The following is a 23,106-nucleotide window of genomic DNA, read 5'->3' as shown; positions in this document are numbered from 1 at the left end:
ATTGATATCTCAACTGATCATTGAACTATAATTGAGTTCTGAATGATCAGACATAATTCTTTAAAAGGCGCCATATACAGGCGTTTGTTACATTTTCTTTCTTATAAAAAAGAATATCTTTCATGGAAATATACATAATGCTTGATTCATTTATCAATAGAAAGCATATTAAACATGACAAACCGTAGTTTCAAGTTATTAATGTGCATATAAAATCTATGCTTTACACTTTCATTGAATGAATGCCTAAATTTCAACATTTACACGTATAATACATTATTACAATAGCTACATCTTAGACCAACTGAACCTCTGTGAAGTGACTTATGGAAGACGATTATAATTGTTTACAAGTGCTATAGGTTTTGTGCCATTCTTTAGCATTTGTACTTTGGGGAATTTCCTTTGAAATGTAGTAACTGGGAACTACATTGTAACTGAATGAAAATAATACAATATCTTTCATGACCTAAAAATATCCCAAAGCATTTCACAACAAGTGAGTTATTTTGTACTGTAATTATTTGTGCGACACTGTGCTTAGTGTGTGAATAGAAGGGTTATGTATTTTGTAGCAAAATTATGGCCAGATAATTTTGTTGGAGTAATGTTGCGTAAGGAACACGCATTGTCCAGATTATCTTCTAAAATTACCATGGGAACGTTTAATACCAACGTGAGGTGTCGGATGGTTCAGCTTTTCATTTGTGCAATGATTGCTCTGGTACTGAACCAAAGTGCCAATTAACAGCATGGTGACACAAGGACTCCGAAAACAGCAGAATTCCAAATTAACGATTTGATAGTTAACCAATATGCTTGGCTGCTTATTAATCTGTTAAATTTTGAGTCTGGGCACAGAGCGATTTGATAGCATCAAGATGCACATTATTATTTTTTTGCCGAATGGAGCAAACAGCATCAGGTTTGAATCATCTCGGGACAGATGAGGGGCAGCAATTAATGATTCAATTCTGTACAACATTTCAATACAAAATCAAATTATTTCGTTATCTGAACCATGTGAAAGCATTCATGAAGGATTGTGACAATTAACTGCACATTTTACAAGGAATAATTACCATTTCGCAATACAGGGGGAAAGGTAAAAAGGTTAAACATCAAGTGCATGTTTATAGTGACGTTAAGTGTCTTACAAATGAAAGGCACATTTTGATAGGAGATATAAACACATTTTTTTTGTTCCATTAAAGTAAATGCTATAAACTGCAACAAAAATATACCCCAGAAATTGTACACTTTATATGTCAGTGCTTAATCCTCACCAACTGGTGAGTACTTGAGTGATTATCGTACTTTTTTTAGTAAATTGCATGTTCTATTTGAAATCAGTAGATCATTAATTAAGACACTGCAGTGTAACTGCCTATAAATTAGTGATGATCATACAATATAAGGAAAGATTGCTTTACATTTAATCTTAGTATTTGTATCAGAGTGAAAAAAAGAGGGGAATTACCCAGAATATTTAATATAATCAGGATAGTGAACCTATGATGGGTGTCAATGAACTAAGACAGCATGAAGGTTTCCATAGATAAGCATGGCAAAGATTTTTTTCAGCATTCATTGACAGTGATCTACAAGATCCAGAAGTGCATAGCAGTAAAATAAATAATGATGGATGGTTGCTGGATGACTCAACATCATCTGCGTTGGTTTTGATGACAGTGAATAGTTTGTTGATGGTTCTCTGAAAATTACAACCTTGTGCACAAAGAAACAAAATACAATTAATTAGCATAACTTTCTTTAAACAGGTTTTCACAATGGTTCATATAATTACATTCAATATGCAAACCGTTTTCAGGGATTTGTAAACTTTCTCTTCAGCTTGATGATATTTGTTTATCATTACCTATTATTTGCTTTCTCAAGAATCTAGGGCAGCACAGTGGTAGAGTTGCTGCCTTACAGTGCCAGAGACCCGGGTTTGATCCTGACTACGTGTACTGTCTGTAAGGAGTTTGTATGTTCAGGTTGGTGACCACGTTGGTTTTCTTCGACTGCTCCAGTTTCCTTCCGCAAATCCAAAGAAGTTCAGATTTGTGGGTTAATTGACTTCTGTAGAATTGTCCCTAGTGTGAACTAGTGATTAATGGTGGGCCAAAGGGTTTTTTTTTCAAGGCTATATCTCTAAAACTAAAGAATCCTGCCCCAAACATGGACCTTCATTATTTTATTTGAAATAAGAATTCAAGATTATTCTCATCCAGTCTTACCCATTTAACTTATTTTCTATACATTTGCTTCTATTGGCATAAAATAGAACCACTGTGCATAACTGGCAGCCTATACTTGCATGTGTATTAAGCTTTAGCAATCAAAGGGAAATTTCAATCTCAGAAGTGTACAGTCTATTCTGCATTGTCGAGTGGCATTGTGGCGCAGCGGTAGAGTCGCTGCCTTACATCACCAGAGACACGAGTGCGATCCTGACTACCGAACTACTGCTGTTTATATGGAGTTTGTACATTTCCCCTGTGACCGCGTGGGTTTTCTACAGGTGCCCCGGTTTCCTCCCACACTCCAAAGACACACACATTTGTAGATTAATTGGCTTCAGTAAAATTGTAAATTTGACCCTCGTGTATAGGATAGTGCCAGTGAATGGGATGATCGCTGGTCAGAGTTGACCGAGGGGGGGGGGGGCCTAATAGCCTGTGTCCGCACTGTATCTCTAAAGTCTAAAGCTTCCACTGTTTGGTGAATGGGAATCAACAGCTGTGAGACTTCATCCGTTGTAGCTAAACAAATTAACTAATCCTGTAATACAGCAGTTTACTGCATAATATAGATCAACCAGGACATTTCCACTGTCTAAGAAGAAAAAAAGCACTTACATTTTACTAGTTCTTTTCATAGCTATTCCGTATAATCACTGGTGACTTCGTGCTTTTGGAGTTTCGAGCTGTCGCATTATGGTGGCCAGCACCTGGGGGCGAGAATTAATTCCTTTAGCTTCCAGAAGTATATTCCAACACACTTGCCAGCATGTAAATAAGCATGATGCAAGATCTTTGAAGGTCATTTTAATTCACTTGCTTCATACTTTAGTCATCTATCATCATCGTTGAAAACATCAGCAGGCACGGTGCCTCACAATGCTATGTACGACAGTGATCGCCACTTCTACTGAAGTGTGGATGGCCATAGGCTCGCTAGGGGCTCATCCGCCCTTTGACAGGTCTTGTTTTTGGTCCTGCTGGGGGTCCACAGCCCCCTCCTCACCGGGCAAACCAGGTGGAAGAGACGGTTTAGTCGTCAACTATCCGACCATGGAGCAGGTAGCATGAGATTGCATGGATCTCCCTCCGACCCGACCTAACAGTCATCTAGCCTCATTCTAATCTTCCACCTCCAGTCTTGATGGAGAACCCACATCCCTCCTTTCTTTTGATTATAGTTTAATCTTTGGAAATCCGTTGATAAACCTCCCTCAATTTTTTCCTCAGGCTTCCACTTTTGTGGTAATGTTTCGATTACTCAATTTCCCTCCTTTGCTGCTGTGGCATATAGTTTTCATCCACATGTCTGTGAAATTATTTTTAAAGTACAAGCGAAATATAGATTGACGTCTCAAGTTTGTTTCCACTCCTCCTGTCTAATGTGCTGTCAAAATAATGCACAGCCAGTTCCCGCAGGCAGTTATGATATAATGTCCAGCAGCTGCCAGAGATGCTGCCTCACAGTGCCAGAGATCCGGGTTCGATCCTGACCTCAGGCACTGTCAGTGTGAAGTTTGCACGCTCTCCTTGTGAATGTGAAGGTTTCCTCATGGTGCTCCGGTTTTCTCCCACATTTCAAAGACATGCACGTTTGTAGGTTGTGGCCGCCATAAATTTCCCCTAGTGTGTAGAGTGGATTTGAGAGTTGGATAACATAGATCTAGTGTGAATGGGGGTGATTGATGATTGGCATGGACTCTATGGGGCACTGGGCCTGTTTCCGTGTTGGATCTACCTACCCACATACATACCTACCTACCTACCACCCTACCTACCAACCAGCCAACCAACCATCCATATTTGGTGATGTTCATTGAATAATATGTTCACCAGGAAACTGCAAAAACTTAATTTTTTTAAATAGTAACATGGCACCTTTTACATCCGTTAAGAGGACATCTGGGGTCGTGGTTTAATTCCCTTGGTACTGTACTGAGATATTCACGAGTTTCTGGATTGAGGCTAGGCTACAAATCCCTAATGAGAACTTGGCCTTTGGGCCAGAATGGACTGGTGCCCAGTGGTGTGGTGACTGCCATGAATAGCACTAATTTCTGTTCACGTCCCTTTGACACCTTGTTTACGATGGGGGTATCTAGTAGATACTTGGCGCAAACATTGCTTGTGGCATGTTGACCATTCCCATTCAGTAACAGTCGCATCAATACTATTTTAAAATCCAATATGGGCTGACATGAACTAACACATTCGAAAGCTGCTGGTAATCCTAGGCATGCATTAAGGAATAAAATATTTTTAACCAAAGTAAGATTTTATAGGGAAATTGATTATGCAGTACACACGTCATTTGCAGAGAAAGCTGGATTCTGAGATGGAGCAGTAGGAAACTGCATGCTTTGAGGTTAGAAAAGACAAGTGCCCTTTTCGTAGTTTAGTTTAGTTTATTGTCATATGTACGGAAGTACAGTGAAAAGCTTTTTGTTGCATGATAACCAGTCAGCGGAATGATTACAGATGATTATAATTGAGCAATCCACAGTGTACATATACAAGATGTAGGGACTAACGTTTAGTGCAAAGTAAAGTCCAGTAAAGTTCGATTAAAGATAGTCTGAGGGTCTCCAGTGAGGTAGATAATAGCTCAGGACCACACTCTATATAGTTGAAAGGATGATTCAGTTGCCTGATAACTGACCCTAACCTCTTGCCTGATGGGAGCGGGGAGAAGGGGGAGTAATCAAGGTGCTATTCGCCCTTGATTATGCTGGAGACCTTGCCGAGGCAGCATAAAGTGTAAATGAAGTAAATAAAAGGGAGGTACACAAAATTGCTGGGGAAACTCAGCGGGTGCAGCAGCATCTATGGAGCGAAGGAAATAGGCGACGTTTCGGGCCGAAACCCTTCTTCAGACTTCAGAATAAAAGGGAGGATGGCTTGTGCGATGGTCTGGGCTGCATTGACAATTCTCTGCAATTTCTTGCAGACTACTTACCTGTTTCTCAATGACTTTGGAGAGACACATTGTTCCTTGTGCTATTAAACTAGCAGCTGATAATGGCCAGGAATTATGTCTTCAATTTGTTCCTCAGGTGCCAGATGGTTATTTAAATTAAGACCATTGTTTTTTTTTAATCTGTTTAAAAGTTGTGAGAGAAGGATGTGGAAGGACTGGTTTCCGAATGGCCTCTCGTTGTGTAAAAATACTTGCCAGCTTCTCAGCAGTGGACTCTGGTAGCTTATCACATGAGGAAGACTGAATGCACACATCAATTATACTGTGCCACAATCTCTTGGAGACTGACGGGACTTAAGGGCCTGTCCCACTTGGTGATTTTTTCGGCAGCTGCCAGCATCATTGTCTGACGTATCAGGTCGCCGAAAAATTCACGGCGTGATTTGGCATGATGCGGCGGTGACATGGTGTGATGAAGTGTGACCTGGGGTGTTTTTTCAAGTGTTGCAACACTCTTGTTGTCGCCGCTGGATTTTGAAGTGTTCAAAATCTTTTGGCGACCATGAATCGACGCCGGCAATCGCCGAAAAAAAATCGCCAAGTGGGACAGTCCCTTTACTGTAGCAATTGCAGGATCACAACGCATGAGGCCAGGATTCTTTGGATCATTCAGTGCACTTCCGCCCTCACTCTGGCATATTTCGGTGAAAAATTTAGAAAATAGGCCAAGACTTGGAGACATCAGTCTCCAGCCTAATGTGGCAGAACTTTCCTCTGCCAGTGACAGAACCAAGCTTACGGTTGGGGCTTCTTCCGACTCTGTATGTGCTGTGAGGAGGCTCACTGAAGGTCTTGTTAGTGTGAGTGTAGACTGCCTTGGCAGCCTAGCCCTGGGAATTGTCCTAGATCCCTGAAGATCAAGATAGGTTGGACACAAAATGCTGGAGTAACTCAGAGGGTCAGGCAGCATCTTTGGAGAAAAGGAATGTGACATTTTGGGTTGAGACCCTTCCTCAGATCCCACACATAGGTTGGAGGTAATTCTCTTTCCCAAACAAAGGACCAAGTGGATTCTACTGACTGTTTTCTAGGGGCAGAGGTTATAATTTCCAGCTTTCACCCAAACTGTCCTCTAACGGTGCAGTCTGTAGCAACCTAGGGTATGTGTGTACTCACAGTGTGCTCCACTATCACCAACAACATACTGCAAAGGGATGGGACAACATACAATGGGATCAGACAAGTGTGGCTGGTGTTGGTGGTAAGGTGGTGGTATTGTGATTCTTGTATTCTTCAAAATTTCATTTTTACCAACGTGCTGTTCAACTTAAGAGCTGTCATTATTTAATACAAATGGAATGTGACGTACCTCCTCTTCCATTGACCGGTTTATTAACATGTCCACTTCCTCCACACGATAAATCTGAAGCTTGTTGATTGCCACGATCTGATCATCAGCACGGAAAGCACACTTCTCATCCGAATGAATCACACTGTCAACACAAGGGAAGAACTTTAGTACATTCTGGGAGGTAGTGAAGTAGGCCACAAGGTGGCACCATAATTCCTCATGTTGTAGGACGGAAGTGCAGATGCTGGTTTAAACCAAAGATAGACATAAAATGCTGGAGTAACTCAGCAGAGAAAAGAAAAGAAATGGGTGACATTTCGGGTCGAGACCCTTCTTCAGATGTCTGAAGAAGGATCTCGACCCGAAACGTCACCCATTCCTTCTATCCAGAGATGCTGCCTGTCCCGCTGAGTTACTCTAGCATTTTGTGTCTACCATTATTCCTCATTTCGCTGAGCCCTCTTTCAAGCTGGTTTTGTGTTGATGCCATTAGGTGCGAGTCTATTTGTCCTGGAGACAAGCATTTGGTTGGGTAGAATGCACACAGGAAACTATAAAAGAAAAGAGCTGGAATTTCTAGTCATTTATCTTTAATGGATGTAAAATCATGCAATTTATTTTGCAGTCCATGACTCTTAAGGGCCTGTCCCACGAGCATGCGACTGCATGCGGCAAGCGCGACCAAACCGGAAGCGGGGGCCGCGCGGAGGTAGAGTGATCCCCGTACAGGGCCGGTCCCACCAGCATGCGGCTGCATGCATCGAGCGCGACCAAACCGGAAACGGGGGCCGCGCGGAGGTCGAGTGATCTCGTACGATTTGACGTAAAGTTCGAGCGAAGTCCGCAGGAAGTTTGCGCGTGACTTACGGCGTCAAGCGCTGCGTACGGCGTCAAGGCGCTGTGTACGGCATTGAGACGCTGCGCACGCCCATCGAGGCGGTACGTACGGCCTCAATGTGGCTGCGGGCCGGCAGGCCGTTGCCGTGCGGGATTTTTGGACAGTGTCAGTTTTTCGGAACCCCGTGCGATGTCGGGACCAGCTCCGCACAACTCCATATGGCTCCGGCGATCGAAGTGGGACCGGCCCCGCGAGGCCGTACGGCTCAGGCGACCACGTTAGGTCGCGCTTGCCGCATGCAGTCGCATGCTCATGGGACAGGCCCTTTACTTCCTGATTTATTGTTTTCTAAGCATCGTATTGTACATCAGAACTCAGTGATGGTCTGAATTACCTTTAATTTTTGGTTGTCACTTTGGATCGAGGTTGACATGCACATTACCAATGTAAGTAATTCATAGGTGCCATTATTTGCTTTAAAAAGAAACTCAACTTTTTTCTCATTGTTGACACGGAATTTATACAGTACTTGAAATCTGCTAATGTAAGCACGTGGTAACAATTTTTGTAACATGCACAAAGCAATATTCCATGCACTGTGTCGGTGCCCCAAGTGGCAACAAACCACTGCACATAATAACAAAAAGCACAGGCTGTCATTTAGTCAGTTCTGCTCAAAAAAACAATACACACCAATGACTGGAGTAACTCAGTGAGTCAGGCAGCATTTCTGGAGAACATGGAAAGGTGACATTTCGGGTCAAGACTCAAAGAAGGGTCCTGACCCAAATGACACATCCATGTTCTTCAGAGATGCTGCCTGACCCGTTGAATTACCCCAACACTTTGTGTCTTTTTTAAATCAGCATCTGCAGTTCCTTGTGTCACTAATGCCATCCAGATCTCTCCACTGCTTTATTCCATGTTCCACTGACATACGGAATTATTCTCTTTTTGGAGCAACATTGACTATTCAAACATTTGTTTCAACTGAATAAATGCAATATATGATAAGAAGGAACTGCTGATGCTGGTGTAGTGGCCATTTGGCTTGTTTGTGTGTCATTAACTATAGCATGTGTCTTTAAATTTTAGACTGCTCATTATATTGTGGGTGGGATTTATGAGGTATTTTAGGGTGTGTTTGGAACTAAGTTTCTTGTGCAGAAGCTTAGTTTTCAGTTTAGTTTTGGACGAGCATGGGGAAGGTTCACCCTTTGACCATGCGAAGTGTAACGGAGACACGAGGAGTTTTCTAACGTTCAATGAGATAAGCTGGAGTTCGATGAAGATTATAGTGTACGAGTTGGAAGAAGTTTGGATGTACCTTATTGTTTTTCATCAACAATAAAGAATTTATTCATCAAACGACTGTGTTTTGAAGATTTATCTGTGATGAAGCTCTGAAGTTCCCCGACGGAGAGCTTGCATGTGTACAAAGACATTCCCCTTAACCATGTAGTCCATTTAGCGGCTAGAGGGAGTAATCTCTTGAACGATATAAAAATCTGCCGCTACAGCTGGTTTATACTAAAGATAGACTCAAAATGCCAGAGTAACTCAGCAGGTCAGGCAGCAAATCTGGAGAAAATAGGTAAGTGACGTTACGGGTCAGGACCCTTATACAAGTACATATTTAGTGTGCAGGGATTGCTGGTCAGTGCAGACTTAATTGGTCGGGGACCAGCTGCGGCCTCGCAGAGTCCGGGTCGGCGGAGCAGCCGAAGGAGCCCACGGCTGGGGCTCAGGTCGGCACCATGGAGGCGTGAAATGGGGTGAGACCTCCCTCGGCGGTGGTGAAGCCTCGTGACAATGGGGCCTCGGCGGTGGTGAAGCCTCACGGCGGTGGCAATCCCTCCCGGGTCGACCAGTGGTCAATGGCCGGTGAGAGCGTGGAGGACCACTGTGAGGGGGGGGGGAGGGGAAGAACAATGGGGGACCCGGCATGGAGGAAACGCCGTGAAAGATGTGGGGGGAGAACAATGGGGGGGGAACAAAGGACAATGGGGATCTGGCGTTCTTTGTAACTTTGTCAGCGCTGTAGGTGGCTGGTATTTGTGTACATAGGGTACGCAAGCAAATAATTTCACCGTTTCTAGCCACATGTGACAATAAAGTATTCCTATACTTTAAAATTTGATAACTGATCAACATCATGTTTGGCACCAACATTGTGGGCCAAATGGCCTGATCCTGTGCTTTACTGTACTCTTCTACGTTCTTAACAACGTTATATGAAATATTTACCAATCACATAGAAGGAACACTTTTATCATCTAATATTTAAGTTGTTTTAAAACATATATATTTTAAAACATTTTGGAAGAAAAGGTCAAAAGCTACTTACTAATACTTTGTCATTTAATTCCTCAAGTTCAAGGTTTTTGAAGTCATCTCGGAAAACTGTAATATCCTTTTTTTCCAACTTGATGCCTTTTGTATCTTCACTGAAAAATAAACAGATGTATAAATTCTGAGAACAATTTAGTACAAGCAACATCAAAAAAAGTCAGTGTCATGTTGACCTGACACTACATCATAAAGCTACAATGCTCTCTCCCCCTCTCTTTCCCACCCTTCCTCCACTAAAGGACATTCAACTAGTTCCACAGTTCATAACTTTGGATCCTTCTTGGGCTCACACCTGTTCCTAGTCAACAGGCAGCCTATCAGGGAACCACCTTGCCTGAGATCATCTGTTGCCGGCCCCGATTTGTCTTTTTATTTCCCCCTTCACAACCAGTTTCTTCCCCCACTCTCTCCACTACCATCAGTCTGAAGAAGGGTCCCAACACGAAACGCCACCTGTCCATGTTCTCCAGAGATGCTCCCTGACCTGCTGAATTACTCCAGCATTTTGTATCTATCTTTGGTATAAACCAGCATCTGCAGTTATTTTATATTTCATAAGGCTATGAATCTGCTTTAAAAAATTGAAGTGTATTCCTATTTCCACCAATAGCTGAAGGTTGGGGTCTCTACAACCTGCCTAAGAGTTAAGGAGCAACAAGTATCAGCCTGTATTTTTTTCCCACTAGTGTCGCTGCTAATCAGATTCAATCCAGTCCAAGGGCTCAAATTTACAATACAGGAGGCCAGTTTATCTTTTGTGTCCATGTTAGCTTCTTGGGGAGTGATCCCATCATTCTCATGCTCCAACTACTTATTTCCCTGTACCAATGTGCAACCTATTTTCACTGTGGAGATTATTGTTACAATCCCTTTAGTAACTGTGGTGAGTGATGTACAAAATGCCATATACTATCAAGAACATAAAGTGCAGGAATAACTAAGCGAGTCAGGCAGCATCTGTGGAAGGGATAGACAGGAGATATTTGGAGTTGGAATCATTCTTCAGATTGGTAGTCAACATTTTGGGGCAGGACCATTTCTTCAGACTCAATTCCGGCATCTGTGGTTCCTTGTGTGTCCCTATGCTGTCAGGAATTGGTCTTCCACTCAATGATTATCTACATTGTACTCGGCTAATGAGAACAACACTAAACACGACTGGTGAGAAGGCTGTCGTTTGGCTGCATGGGTATGCATTATTTAAATAATGGTGATTATTTGAATCCTCTTGCAGCCATGCTTCTGTAATTCCCACAACATCATACTTACCAATTTCTAACTGAGCATCAAGCTCAGTTAGAATATAGCTAAAATATGTTGTAATATGGTAGATATGGTACGAGTAAAGTACCAAGTCAAATTCCTTGTAGGTATACATACTCGGCCAATACATTTATTCTGATTCAGATTGCGATTCTGGTTCTGATTCTGATATTGCTGAACTACTGCTGGGTTCAAAGAAACCCTTGACCCGGGCAAAATGCAGCTCTGCTCATCCTACTTCAACATACCTTGGGCTTCATTATTATCAGGCAGCCGATTTTTAGTGGAACTACGAAGAAAGCAGTTCCACAGATCACAGGAGACATTTTAAAACTTTGTATCAATTGAGCATTAGTGGGAACTGTGCTCTTTTATAGGGCTTTTATAAATATCCCTTTTGATGTTTGACGCAAAGGGTTCTATAAGACACAAAACTGACGGCTTATAATAAAGTACTTGGTCCAAAGTGAAGAATCTTATTGAAGTTTTAGAAACATCCACGAAGACCATGATTTCACACACACAAGCCTGGCTATCAGAGTAAACATGCTACTTTGATGGATTTATTTTACACTTAACCGAGATACAAATTGGCACAAACTCCAAAACTAAATAATCTGGCAATTGAAATTTTTGCTGCAAAGAGCATGTTGAAAATAGAAAACTATTTGACTATTAATTTTTGAATAAGTAAAAGTATCTCAGGGCAATTAATATAATAGATAAATTATGAATTATGGGGCCTGTCTCCACTTTGTATGACTCTAAGCTAACTTGGATCCTGCAAAGGAATTGCCCATGAGCCAAAATGTCAACAATTATTTTCCCCGCATAGATACAGCTTGACCCGCTGAGTTTCTCCAGCAGTTTTTTTTGCTGCAGTGGGAAAAATAAATTGGCACTTGATGATTGCAGGTGATGAAGCAATGGGAATAGTTCCCTGGAGATAGTTGGGAATTGTGATGGGGGTCTGGAAGCATTCAGGGGGAGTTCTAGATGTGATCAAGAAGGCACAGCATTGATGCTTAGGGTAAGAGAGTCCCAATCTTCTCACCACTCTCCCGATTGGACCTTCTGACGATAAACACCAAATTATTGCAAATAAGCTTTGCTATTAGTGGGAAGTCGTGTAAAGTATTGTGGGCGACCCTAGCCTCAATCGGGATGCTGCTGATAGTTCAGGCATTGCATTTTTTTTTAAATGGAATGCCTATGTTACAGATTTAAAGTACAAATCTACTTCCAAGTGTTCTTCTTGCAGGTTAAAAGAAGCGGGTTATGATTGGGCGGAAAGGCAGTGGGACTAAAGAGACCAACCTCATATTAAATTATCTTTATCCAACATTTTCCATGTAGAGAAAATTAAAATCAAGAAATGATGTTACGACATCTTATTGAAAAAGGTTATGTCTGCGCAGAAGAGAAGAATTCTTTCTTACCCAAGCACTGTTTTCAATGACTCCATATTAATTGTACTTCCTTTGTTTGATTCTTCACGCGGTGCCCGATTTTCAGTGGTGGAAACATCTGGATTAATGTCACTCCTACAGAAAGAAAACTGTGCATCAGCCCTATGTTCATCAAACAGCCCTATGTTCATCAAGAAGTTTTTATTGGCATGCAAACCTGGATTACTACTTAATAAATTATCCTACAGATTAATTTAAGGTACATTAAATGTACATTAGAATCCCTTCACGCAAATATTTCAAAATAAGGGATCTTTAGCCAAACATATAAAATGTAAAGATAATTAGTTATGTTATTCTACATTTTACATCAACCATATACTAATAGTTGAGTTTAGAGATTCAGTGTGTAAACAGACCCTTCGGCCCACCGATTCCATACTGACCAACGATCACACATACACTAGTTCTATGTTATCCCAGTTTCACATCCTACACTCCAGGGGGGCAATTTATAGAAGCCAATTAACTTATAAATCTGCACGTCTTTGGAATGTGGGAGGAAACTGGAGCACCCAGAGAAAACCTATACAGTCACAGGGAGAACATACAAACTCCGTACAGACAGTACCCATGGTCAAGATCAAACCCGGGTCTCTGGGGCTGTGAGGCAGAAACTGTGCGATTGTGCCGCCCCCATTGCATTTCAGTCTTTATTAAGTGCCCCGTAATGTTTAAAATGAGTGAAATTAAAATTGCGCTTCTTGCTTCTTAATGCGGTGGATATGAGAGTTCATTGGTGGACTGGCTGTCATCACAATTGTTGGGTGCCAGAGGGACCTTTGAAATATGCCTGACAGCAACACGCACTGGATAAAAGAAGTCACCGCCACATTGAGATAAACAGATGTCTGGGGATCTGGTTCCTTTCAATTGCCAATGAACGCATTTGTTTTGCTGCTCACTGCAAATTCTTGGGTTATAAATGTAGATGGGTGTGTGTCAGTGCAATGGAAAAAACAATAAAATGTGAAACAAAAATAGAAAATCCCAGAGACACTCAGCATCTGTGAAGAAATTAACAGTGTCAGTGTTTCAATTCAATAAGCCTTCGCCTGTTCTGATAAAACCATTAACCTGAAATGCTGATTCTATTTATTTTCTCCGCAGATGCTGCCTGATCTGTTGAGTAATTCTGTCAGTTTCGGCCTTGGTTTCAGATAAAATCATAGAGTCATACAGCATGGCGACCGGCCCCTCACCCCAACTCCTCCATGCCAAACAAGATGCCTCATCCAAAGTAAGTCCCCAATACCCGCATTTGGGCCATATCTGCCAAACCTTTCCTATCCATGTACCTGTCCAAGTGTCTATTTTTTAGTTTAGTTATGCAGCTTGGAAACAGGCCCTTCGGCCCACTAAGTCCACGCCGACCATCGATCTCCCGTTTACACTAGTTCTATATTATCCATGCACACTCACTGCATGCGGGGGACAATTTACACAGGGCCAATTAACCGACAAACCCGCACGTCTTTGGGATGTGGGTGAAAAACAGGGCACCCATGCATCACAGGGAGAACGTACAAACTCCACACAGCAGCACCCGTGAACACGATCAAACTCGGGTCTCTACCAGCTGTGCCACTGTGCTGCCCATTTTAAATGCTGTTCTCGTACGCCTCAACTACCTCCCCTGGCAGCTCGTTCCATCTCTGAAATGCTTACATTTTCAGTATCTGCAGTGTTTGGTTTCAAGAAATTGACAAAACATGGAAATATAAAGTTCAATGTTATGTCACTACAGGGGTGGACAGATGACAAATGGAGCTCAGCTCCATAGCCTGTATCTGATTGAATGTTATTTAAAGGCTGATCAGGTGGTTCAGATCCACACTACCACTCCCTGGAATGTAAGTGGAAAAATGTCATCACATCAGAATTTCCACTGAAAAGCATATCTTATCATTTGCAAAGAATAGCATTATTACATGGTTCTATTAGTCATCCAACTCAGGTGAATTGAGGGTGTGGCAGCTTCGTCAAGGAAAAAAACAACATCTGGAATTTTGATCTCAAAGTTTAAAGTTCATTTCATGCTTTTTTTTCAGTTTTGGTCTCCTAATCTGAGGAAAGACATTCTTGCCGTAGAGGGAGTACAGAGAAGGTTCAACAGACTGATTCATGGGATGTCAGGACTTTCATATGAAGAAAGACTGGATAGACTCGGCTTGTACTCGCTAGAATTTAGAAGATTGAGGGGGGATCTTATAGAAACTTACAAAATTCTTAAGGGGTTGGACAGGCTAGATGCAGGAAGATTGTTCCCGATGTTGGGGAAGTCCAGAACAAGGGGTCACAGTTTAAGGATAAGGGGGAAAACTTTTAGGACCGAGATGAGAAAACCATTTTTCACACAGAGAGTGGTGAATCTCTGGAATTCTCTGCCACAGAAAGTAGTTGAGGCCAGTTCATTGGCTACATTTAAGAGGGAGTTAGATGTGGCCCTTGTGGCTAAAGGGATCAGGGGGTATGGAGAGAAGGCAGGTACAGGATACTGAGTTGGATGATCAGCCATGATCATATTGAATAGCGGTGCAGGCTCGAAGGGCCGAATGGCCTACTCCTGCACCTATTTTCTATGTTTCTATGATACACTAAAATTGTTGTAAAGCTAGCAAGACAATTTAGCAGAATTAGATAGCTTTATCCTGAGATCCATCCACTATATGCAAAATGTAATAATAGCTGCCCTTTGTTCTTTGCTTTTCAAATGCATTTTCACTTAAAAAATGTTGTCTGAAATATTTTTCCTATCGGCCTGAAACTAAACTGAAGCCAGATTGGCAATTCTCCACTAAACCGAGTTGCTCATCTGAGCAGAGTGAAAACTGACTAAATGGCACCTTTTATCGCAGCTAAATATTTACTAGGTTTTGGAAGTATTAAGATTGCATATGACTAGCAGAAGGAGTAGAATGGAGAACAGGCAAGGTGTACTTAGTACTTTGACATCAAAGATAAACTGAAGCTTAAGGTTGGTGCTAAATTCTCGCATATTTATGCTAGAAGTACATACTTTGCCATATTATTGTCTTCAGGTAAATGCTCAGAAGATGCAGAACAGTCGATTGATGAAGCTGAACCACCACACTCTTTACTGCCATAAAAAAAGGGAAAAGATTAAATTACCAAAGACATAATTTTCCATTTTTAGTTTTTTTTTAAATGAGTAAAATGCAATATGGAATTCAAGGTACGAATACTTATTTCTAACATACTTTTAGTCAGTCTTCACTCGTTGGAATTTAGAAGGATATGGGGTAACCTCTTTGAAACTTACCAAATATTGAAAGGCCTGGCGAGAGTAAATGTGAAAAGGATGTTTCTACTAGGAGAGTCTAGGACCAATGCCATAGCCTCAGAATAAACGAAAATGTCTTTAGAAAGGAGATGAGGATGAATTTACTTAGTCAGTGGGTGGTGAATCTGTGGAGGCCAAGTCAATAGCTGTGGAGGCCAAGTCAATAGATAATTTTAAGGCGGACATTAACTGATTCTTGATTAGTAAGGGTGTCAGGAATTACGGGGAGAAGACAAGATAATGGGTTTGAGAGGAAAAGATAGATTAGCCATGATGGAATTGCTGAGTAAACCTGATGGGCTGAACGGCTCAATACTGTTCCTATCACTTATGAACTTCTCAATGAGATCTCAATTCCGTCAAATCTGGCAGGCAGTTTAAAAGATTTAGGAAAGCAATTCTCACAGCAGCCAGCGATGTGTATACATTTCCCAACACGCACAGCAGCAGAATGCCATCATGGTTCTGAATGTAATCTTTTTCTCTTAAAACCTGATAGAGGAAGAATCCTTACACAACAGTGCCAGATGTAACCTCCACAGATACTGGATGCTGTTTATGAGTGCCAAGCTTACAGTTATAACTTATTCAGCATTTATGTTCATAATTCTCCTGTCATGGAAGAACGTTTTAGCCCATCAAATCTCACAGATCAACGCCACTCCACCACTGCTTATCCCTGTAACCTGTTCTACCCGCATTCTCAACAATTCCTCCCACCCCAACCCCCCCCCCCCCCCCCCACCACCACACACACACACACACACACACACACACACAGCTGTACCATTCACGTAGATACTAGCTTTAGGTTAGAGTTTGAAGATATTGCATGGAAACAGATCCTTCGGCCCACCAAGTCCACGCTGACTACCTATTCATTCCAGTTCTATGTTATCCCACATTTTCATCCACTTCCTGTATGGCAAGGGCAATTTTATAGAGGCCAATTAACAACAACTCCATGTGTCTTTGGGATGTGGGAGAAAATCGGAACACTCCTAGAGGAAACCCACACTTTCACAGGGAGAACATGCAAACTCCAAAGTATGGCCACTACATTGTGATTTTGTAGATTTTTACCAAGAGGGCAGAGGGTCCACTTTCAGTTTATAATGAACTTAAGCTTCCAACAGGTAAGGCAAGTTATGGAAAGATGCTGTTTGGACATCATAAAGAATAGGTACAGTGTAGTCACATTTCTGGCCCATCAGGCAATTTGAAACAGAATCTTTATGAAAGTTACAAAACACATTTGGATCAACTCTCTACACAATCTATGATACAAGAGGCTTGCAATGTATGAGAGAAAGGTACTCTTCCAAATTATCTTTCAATATACTATCTTTCAGTATATTTTTGTCTATTACGCTGCCATTCAAATGATCTTTTATACTCACGTTGCGGCCATGAACTCATAGATCCCCGAGTCAGCTGACACTACTTTCCTACTTCTCCAATTCTAGATTTGTTTAATAAAAAAAACATTAGCTTATAGGAAAAGAGCCATATTGCATATTCAAACACAACATTTTTTAATCTCCAACTACATAAAAAACTAGATTGGTGGGCTGGAGATACAAATAGACTGGATCAGGTAAGGATCGCAGGTGTTCTTCCTTTGAGCATTCCATTCCATTCCATTCCATTCACCGTTAACCATTCACAGCAATCCAAGAGTCTCACAGCCACCATTAACATTACCATCACCAATAACAACCTCCATCCCTATACTCCTTATGCACCCACGAGTGTGAAGCCAAGTACAAATCCAACTCAATTTACAAATTCACGGATGACACGACGCAGTGGGTCAGTTGTCAAATAATAATGAGACAGAGTATGGGAAGGAGATTGAGAATTACGTATCCTGGTGGCAAAACAACAACCATTCTCACAATGCCAGCAAGACAAACAAGATAGTGATCGACTTCAGGAAAAGAAACAGTTCACATACATTGACGGCCCAAAAGTAGAGATGGTTGAAAGCTACAAATTCTGATGAGTAAATATCACCAGCAACTTGTCCTAGACTTGTCATATTAAAGCAATGACCATTAAAGGAAGTCACATCAACACCTCTAATTCCAGAGAAGGCTTAGGAAATTCAGCATGTCCCCAACAACTCTCACCAACTTCTACTGATGCGCCGAAGAAAGCATTTTAGCGGGATGCATCACAACATGGTTTGGGAACAGCTCCATCCAAGACCGCAAGAAACTGCAGAGAATTGTGGTCGCAGCCCAGACCAACATGCAAACCAACCTCTTTTCCATTGACTGCATCTACAATTCACACTGCCTCGGCAAGGCGACCAGCATAATCAAGGATGAGTCACACCCTGGCCACTCCCTCTTCTGCCCTCTACCATCAGCCAAGAGGTATAGAAGTATGAACACCTCCAGATTCAGGGACAGTTTCTTCCCAGCTGTTATTAGGCAGCTGAACCATCCTATCACCAACTAAACTACCATCTATCTGATTGGAGACTCTCGGGATATCTTTAATCAGACCTTACCTTGCACTGAATGTTATATCCTTTATATCTGTACACTGTGGATGGCTTGATTGTAATCACGTATCACCTTTCTGCTGACGGGATAGCCCATAACAAAAGCTTTTCACTGTGCCTCGGTAGTCTGACATTAAACTAAACTAAACTAACAATACAAGGTTTTTTTTTCATTTGACTGGCTGAAAATAAATTATAATAAATGGCTTATGTCCTTGGTACTAGTTCAGTAACTTAACTAATATGTCAGCAAACTACCAGTGTAAAACAAATATATTAGTAGGTAAAAAGCAGGAATTATTATTAAAAATCTCTGATAAACTTACTTCCATCATAATCTTCCTGGGTACATCGTAGATGGAACATGACGTGTCTGGCAGTGAATAACTACGTGGCTTTTCTTGAATATTAGGTTGTCGTGTAGGCTGCAAATGATAAAATCTGAATGAAACAACTTATTGTTCTTGTCACAACTTAATATTGCCGATATCAATATTATTAGCATGTTTCCACTACGCCTTTTTCTGCATCTAGAGTCTTGATAGCTGTAAGCAAGGTCTCCAGTATTGTGAGTGTTAAATTTGGAGATTCAATTTAAGGGCAAAATTAGCACGGCTTATTGCAGAGATTGAGTGAGGTGAGGCAACGGAAGAATTTGAAAATTAGACTGAGAATTTGAAAATCAAGATGGTGCTTAATAGGGAGCCAATGTAAGGCAAAATGATGTGGTGTTGGGTGAAGAGGAGATGATTTCAGTTATGGTCTGTGCAACAGATTTCGAGATGGCAGCATATTTGAAGTCAATGGATTTGAAGTTGCAGAGACCGTGTAGTAGGCAAATTCTGTAAGATCATGGCTACTCTCACGGCTTACCAATAAGGGACTTTATGTGATGCTTTACTGAAATCTGCATTGTTGATTATTTTAGGGACGAATGGAAAAGGAGAAGACCTGTAGCCTAGGGCTGTTGACATCATCCTGTCCTATCTCGTACCTTGGCGGTCAAGGGGCAGCCGGATGCTTTTCTAGTGTGCTCTCACATTGAACAAAATTCAATGAGTCATCACAATATATCCAGCAGAGGAAACAGCCCATTTGGCTCACCAAGAGCAGCACAGTGATGCAGCAGTAGCCTTGCAGCGCCAGAGACCAGGGATTGATCCGGACTGCAGTGCTGTCTGTAGGGAGTTTGTACATTCTCCCTGTCCCTGCCCATGTGGGTTTTCTCCGCGTGCTTCGGTTTCCTCCCAGGTTTGTAGGTTAATTGGCTTAGGTAAGAATTGTAAATTGGCCCTAGTATGTCGGATAGTGCTGGTGTACGGGGATCGCTGGTCAGCATGGACTCAGTGGGAGGAAGGGCCTGTTTCCTCACTGTATCTCTAAACTAAACTAAACTAAACAGTCCATGCCAACCATCAAACAGTCATTTACACTAATGCTATGTTATTCTCCTCACATGTGCAACAATTTGCCGCAGATCCCACCAGCCATCTCTACCAGCAGCAATTTACAGTGGCCAAATAACCTATCACACCACACTCGAAGATTCGGGAAGAAGACAGGGTACTCAAGGGGAAAATCGCAAAGAGATAGTGTTGAACTAGAGTCATGAAGCAGCAGTTCTATCACGGTGGCAACACTTTATAATGAGGGCATGAATATTACCTGTGACAACCTGTGGGGGAACTGGGTGTGCAAATCATAACTGTCTTCTGTCGTTTCTGAGAATGTATGTTCGACAAATGGCATTGCACTTTCTTGTTTATTAGCCTGCAAACAAAGATACATTGGTAATCGGTTAATAAAGTCTGATCGTCCATCAAATGCAGTCAAATCTGTAGCATCTTATGTGCTTCCTGCACCAGGTCAGCTAGAAATGGCTTTACTGTCAGATATGTTGCCTCATGATTGCAATACTTCCCACCACATCTTTCAATTTCACTTTCAAAGCATCACTTTAGATTTTTTAATTTATTTTTTATTTCAAAATATACTTTATTCGAGAAATAAATATATCCAATACATGATCCTAACAAGATTCCATCCAACTTTCGCGGAGGCTCTACATACATTCAATAATGTTTACACAAATTACACAAATTTATCCCCCACCCTTGCCACTCATGTGGCCCACTGGTGTGGAATCCTTTCCCTTATTTTGAAGGGTGTCTCCACCACACCCTGCCCCCCATGTCCAGCAGCGGAAGGATCCTCGTCAGTGGTCCACTTTAGACTTGAGATACAGCGTGGATATAGGCTCTTCGGCCCACCACCCTGACCAATGATAACCCCGTACACTAGCACTATCCTACACACTTGGGACAATTTACAATTTGCCAAAGCCAATTAATCTACAAACCTGTACTCCTTTGGAATGTGGGAGAAAAACCCACGCGGTCACAGGGAGAACGTAAAACTCCGTATAGACAGTACCCATAGTCAGGATTAAACCTGGGTCTCTGGTGTTGTAAGGCAGCAACTCTACTATTGTGCCACTGTGCTGCCTCGTCCCAGTTACAATCATTCATGACCTCTCAATCAGTTGAACAAAAATGTCCATGTTCATATACATGGAGGTATTTCAGATTAGGCAGTCTCAATGATTCGCTGTCAAAGATCATTTTGGACTGTGAGATAAATTGACAATTTGGCCTTTTGTATTATCTTGGTGATATCTATCTACAATTGTTAATAACAATCTGTCCACAACACACAACATAAATGCAAACAGTTAGTGTTCTAATACTGTTGTTTTAAAGTTTATGGCATGAATCGTTGTAGACAAACTTGTAGTGGTTATCCTTTTGGCATCAAAATGCAGAGGTGCATTAGATTCCACCTTTTAATCAGCTATTGAAACTTTTTTGTCATCCTCAGTTCTTGTTCTCATGATTTAGAAATTGTTTATATCATTACAAATGCATAAAACTAATCCATGAAGTGGAATTGTAGTGGAGAACACGTTAATATTGTTATTTTTACTGGATGAATTTTCTAATTGTTTGGTTTAGCAAGGCACATGACTAGAAATGTTTACTCAATTACTGAAATATGCTTTGGAAATCCATTCAACTGAATACAATGGAAAAGAAATTTCAAATACAGTGAAATACACTACTGGAATTTTCTTTAACTAATTTTATAGGAAATGCACTAAATTAATGTAAATTGCATATTTTTAGTTCATTTTGAAGATACAGTGTGTAAACAGACCCTTCGGCCCAACAAGTCCATGCCGACCAACGATCACCCGTACACTAGTTCTACGTTATCCCAGTTTCACATTCTACACACTAGGGGCAATTTACTGAAACCAAGTAACCTACAAAGTTGCAAATCTGTAAGATATGGGAGGAAACCGGAGCAACTGGAGAAAACCCACGGGGTCAGAGGGAGAACGTATAAACTCCATAAAGACAGCAGCCGTAGTCGGGATCGAAACATGACCTCTGGTGCTGTAAGGCAGCAACTCTACCGCTGTGTCACTGTGCTGTCCTCTAAATAAAACCTTCCAAATGTTCTATATGAAATGGTGATTGGTTTTTGAGGCATTCTCAAAATATCTACTTACTACATATAGGTTTTATAACACAAAAGGAACTTTTGACTCAACTAATCCATGACAATCTATGACACTCAAATCTTCTTTTATCTTTCCTCATAACTCTTTTGCCTCCCCTCTATTCCCAACACCCTTTTTCTAAACCAATTTGTCCTTTAATATGCCTTTAATATTCTTCTCAACCAGACCCTCTGGCATCATATTCTATATTTGCATTACTCTGGGTAACGATGCTTAATCGGAATTCCCAATGTGAGTTTTTGATGATTACTGTCTAGGTTTATTTTCTCTGTAGTGAAAAGCACTTCAGAATAAATAGGCTGAATGCACAGTCTTTTACCCAGAGCAGGGAAATCAAGAATCAGAGGACATAGAGTAGGTTTAAGGTGAGAGGGGAAAGATTTAATAAGAACCTTTTCAGTTGGAGGGTGGTGGGTATATGGAACGAGCCACTGAGGTAATTGAAGCATGATATGCTATGGAAGGTAGTTAAGGCAGGTACAATAACAGAATTCAAAGGACACTTGGAAAGGTATAGGGATAGGACAGAGGATATAGGACAAATGCTACTGGCTTCGATGGGGCACTTTGGTCAGCATGGACGAGTTGGGCCGAACGGCCTGTCTCCATACTGTATGACTATGACACACTGGGAGCCTGCTCTTTCAAAAACGTTCAGTTTTAAATATTTGAATTAGATCACTACCCCTCCCCCTGAACTTTCACCTAAACGTCATACATGCTGTTAAGATAATGTTATCAAATTTAAAACTCTAGTTATTCAATTACTTTGAATATATGTTTAATGGAATAGCGTTAATGTTATAGTTCAACATTGCGATACATGGTGCTTTTTATCGTGTGTGCATTTCCTTCCCCACTCCCATCATCGTCCTGCAATGCAGTTCAAATGCTGCCTATGATTACACTGTATTACCTCTGCTTCCAGGAGCACTTCTTTGATTGAGGCGTAAATTGGTTCGGCTTTGTTCCATGAGGGAGCGTCTCGTTGTTGGTTCGGCTCAGTTTTCACAGGTTCAATGGAAGTATTCTAGAAACAATAAGTATTTAACTATTGAAAACCAAGCATCCAATAAGTTGGCCAGGCCTGCTCATTCAATTATTGATTTGTCAGCAGTATAGGACACAGTGGGATCACATAACTCTAACTATGCTTTTCTGAACATGGTGTAACCTGCATTCAAAATTACATCTCAGGTATGAAATCAGATCCAATTTGTTTTAACCAATAATTCAGTCAACTACCAGTATTTATTAGATGATAGATACAT

At 41.3% G+C, this 23,106-nt stretch overlaps 1 protein-coding gene across 4 annotated transcripts in view; it reads right to left on the bottom strand.

Moving 5' to 3' along the window:
• Window positions 1-484: 484 nt before the first annotated feature.
• The window catches only part of plekhs1 (pleckstrin homology domain containing S1), a 44,445-nt gene continuing 21,823 nt past the window's right edge, over window positions 485-23,106 (bottom strand). For all 4 annotated transcript variants that reach the window (XM_033033910.1, XM_033033912.1, XM_033033911.1 and 1 more), the window contains exons 7-16: window positions 22,752-22,865; window positions 19,918-20,022; window positions 18,579-18,677; window positions 17,141-17,202; window positions 15,456-15,536; window positions 12,407-12,511; window positions 9,701-9,799; window positions 6,533-6,656; window positions 2,865-2,956; window positions 485-1,728 (exon numbers count right to left, since the gene is read on the bottom strand). In XM_033033910.1, coding sequence (XP_032889801.1) covers window positions 2,900-2,956; window positions 6,533-6,656; window positions 9,701-9,799; window positions 12,407-12,511; window positions 15,456-15,536; window positions 17,141-17,202; window positions 18,579-18,677; window positions 19,918-20,022; window positions 22,752-22,865 — 846 coding nt within the window. In that variant the 3' untranslated portion in view covers window positions 485-1,728; window positions 2,865-2,899. The remainder of the gene's footprint in view (window positions 1,729-2,864; window positions 2,957-6,532; window positions 6,657-9,700; window positions 9,800-12,406; window positions 12,512-15,455; window positions 15,537-17,140; window positions 17,203-18,578; window positions 18,678-19,917; window positions 20,023-22,751; window positions 22,866-23,106) is intronic.

The sequence above is a fragment of the Amblyraja radiata genome, chromosome 15 (assembly GCF_010909765.2).
Source record: "Amblyraja radiata isolate CabotCenter1 chromosome 15, sAmbRad1.1.pri, whole genome shotgun sequence".
NCBI lineage: Eukaryota > Metazoa > Chordata > Chondrichthyes > Rajiformes > Rajidae > Amblyraja > Amblyraja radiata.
This window is presented reverse-complemented; position numbering and strand designations above follow the sequence as displayed.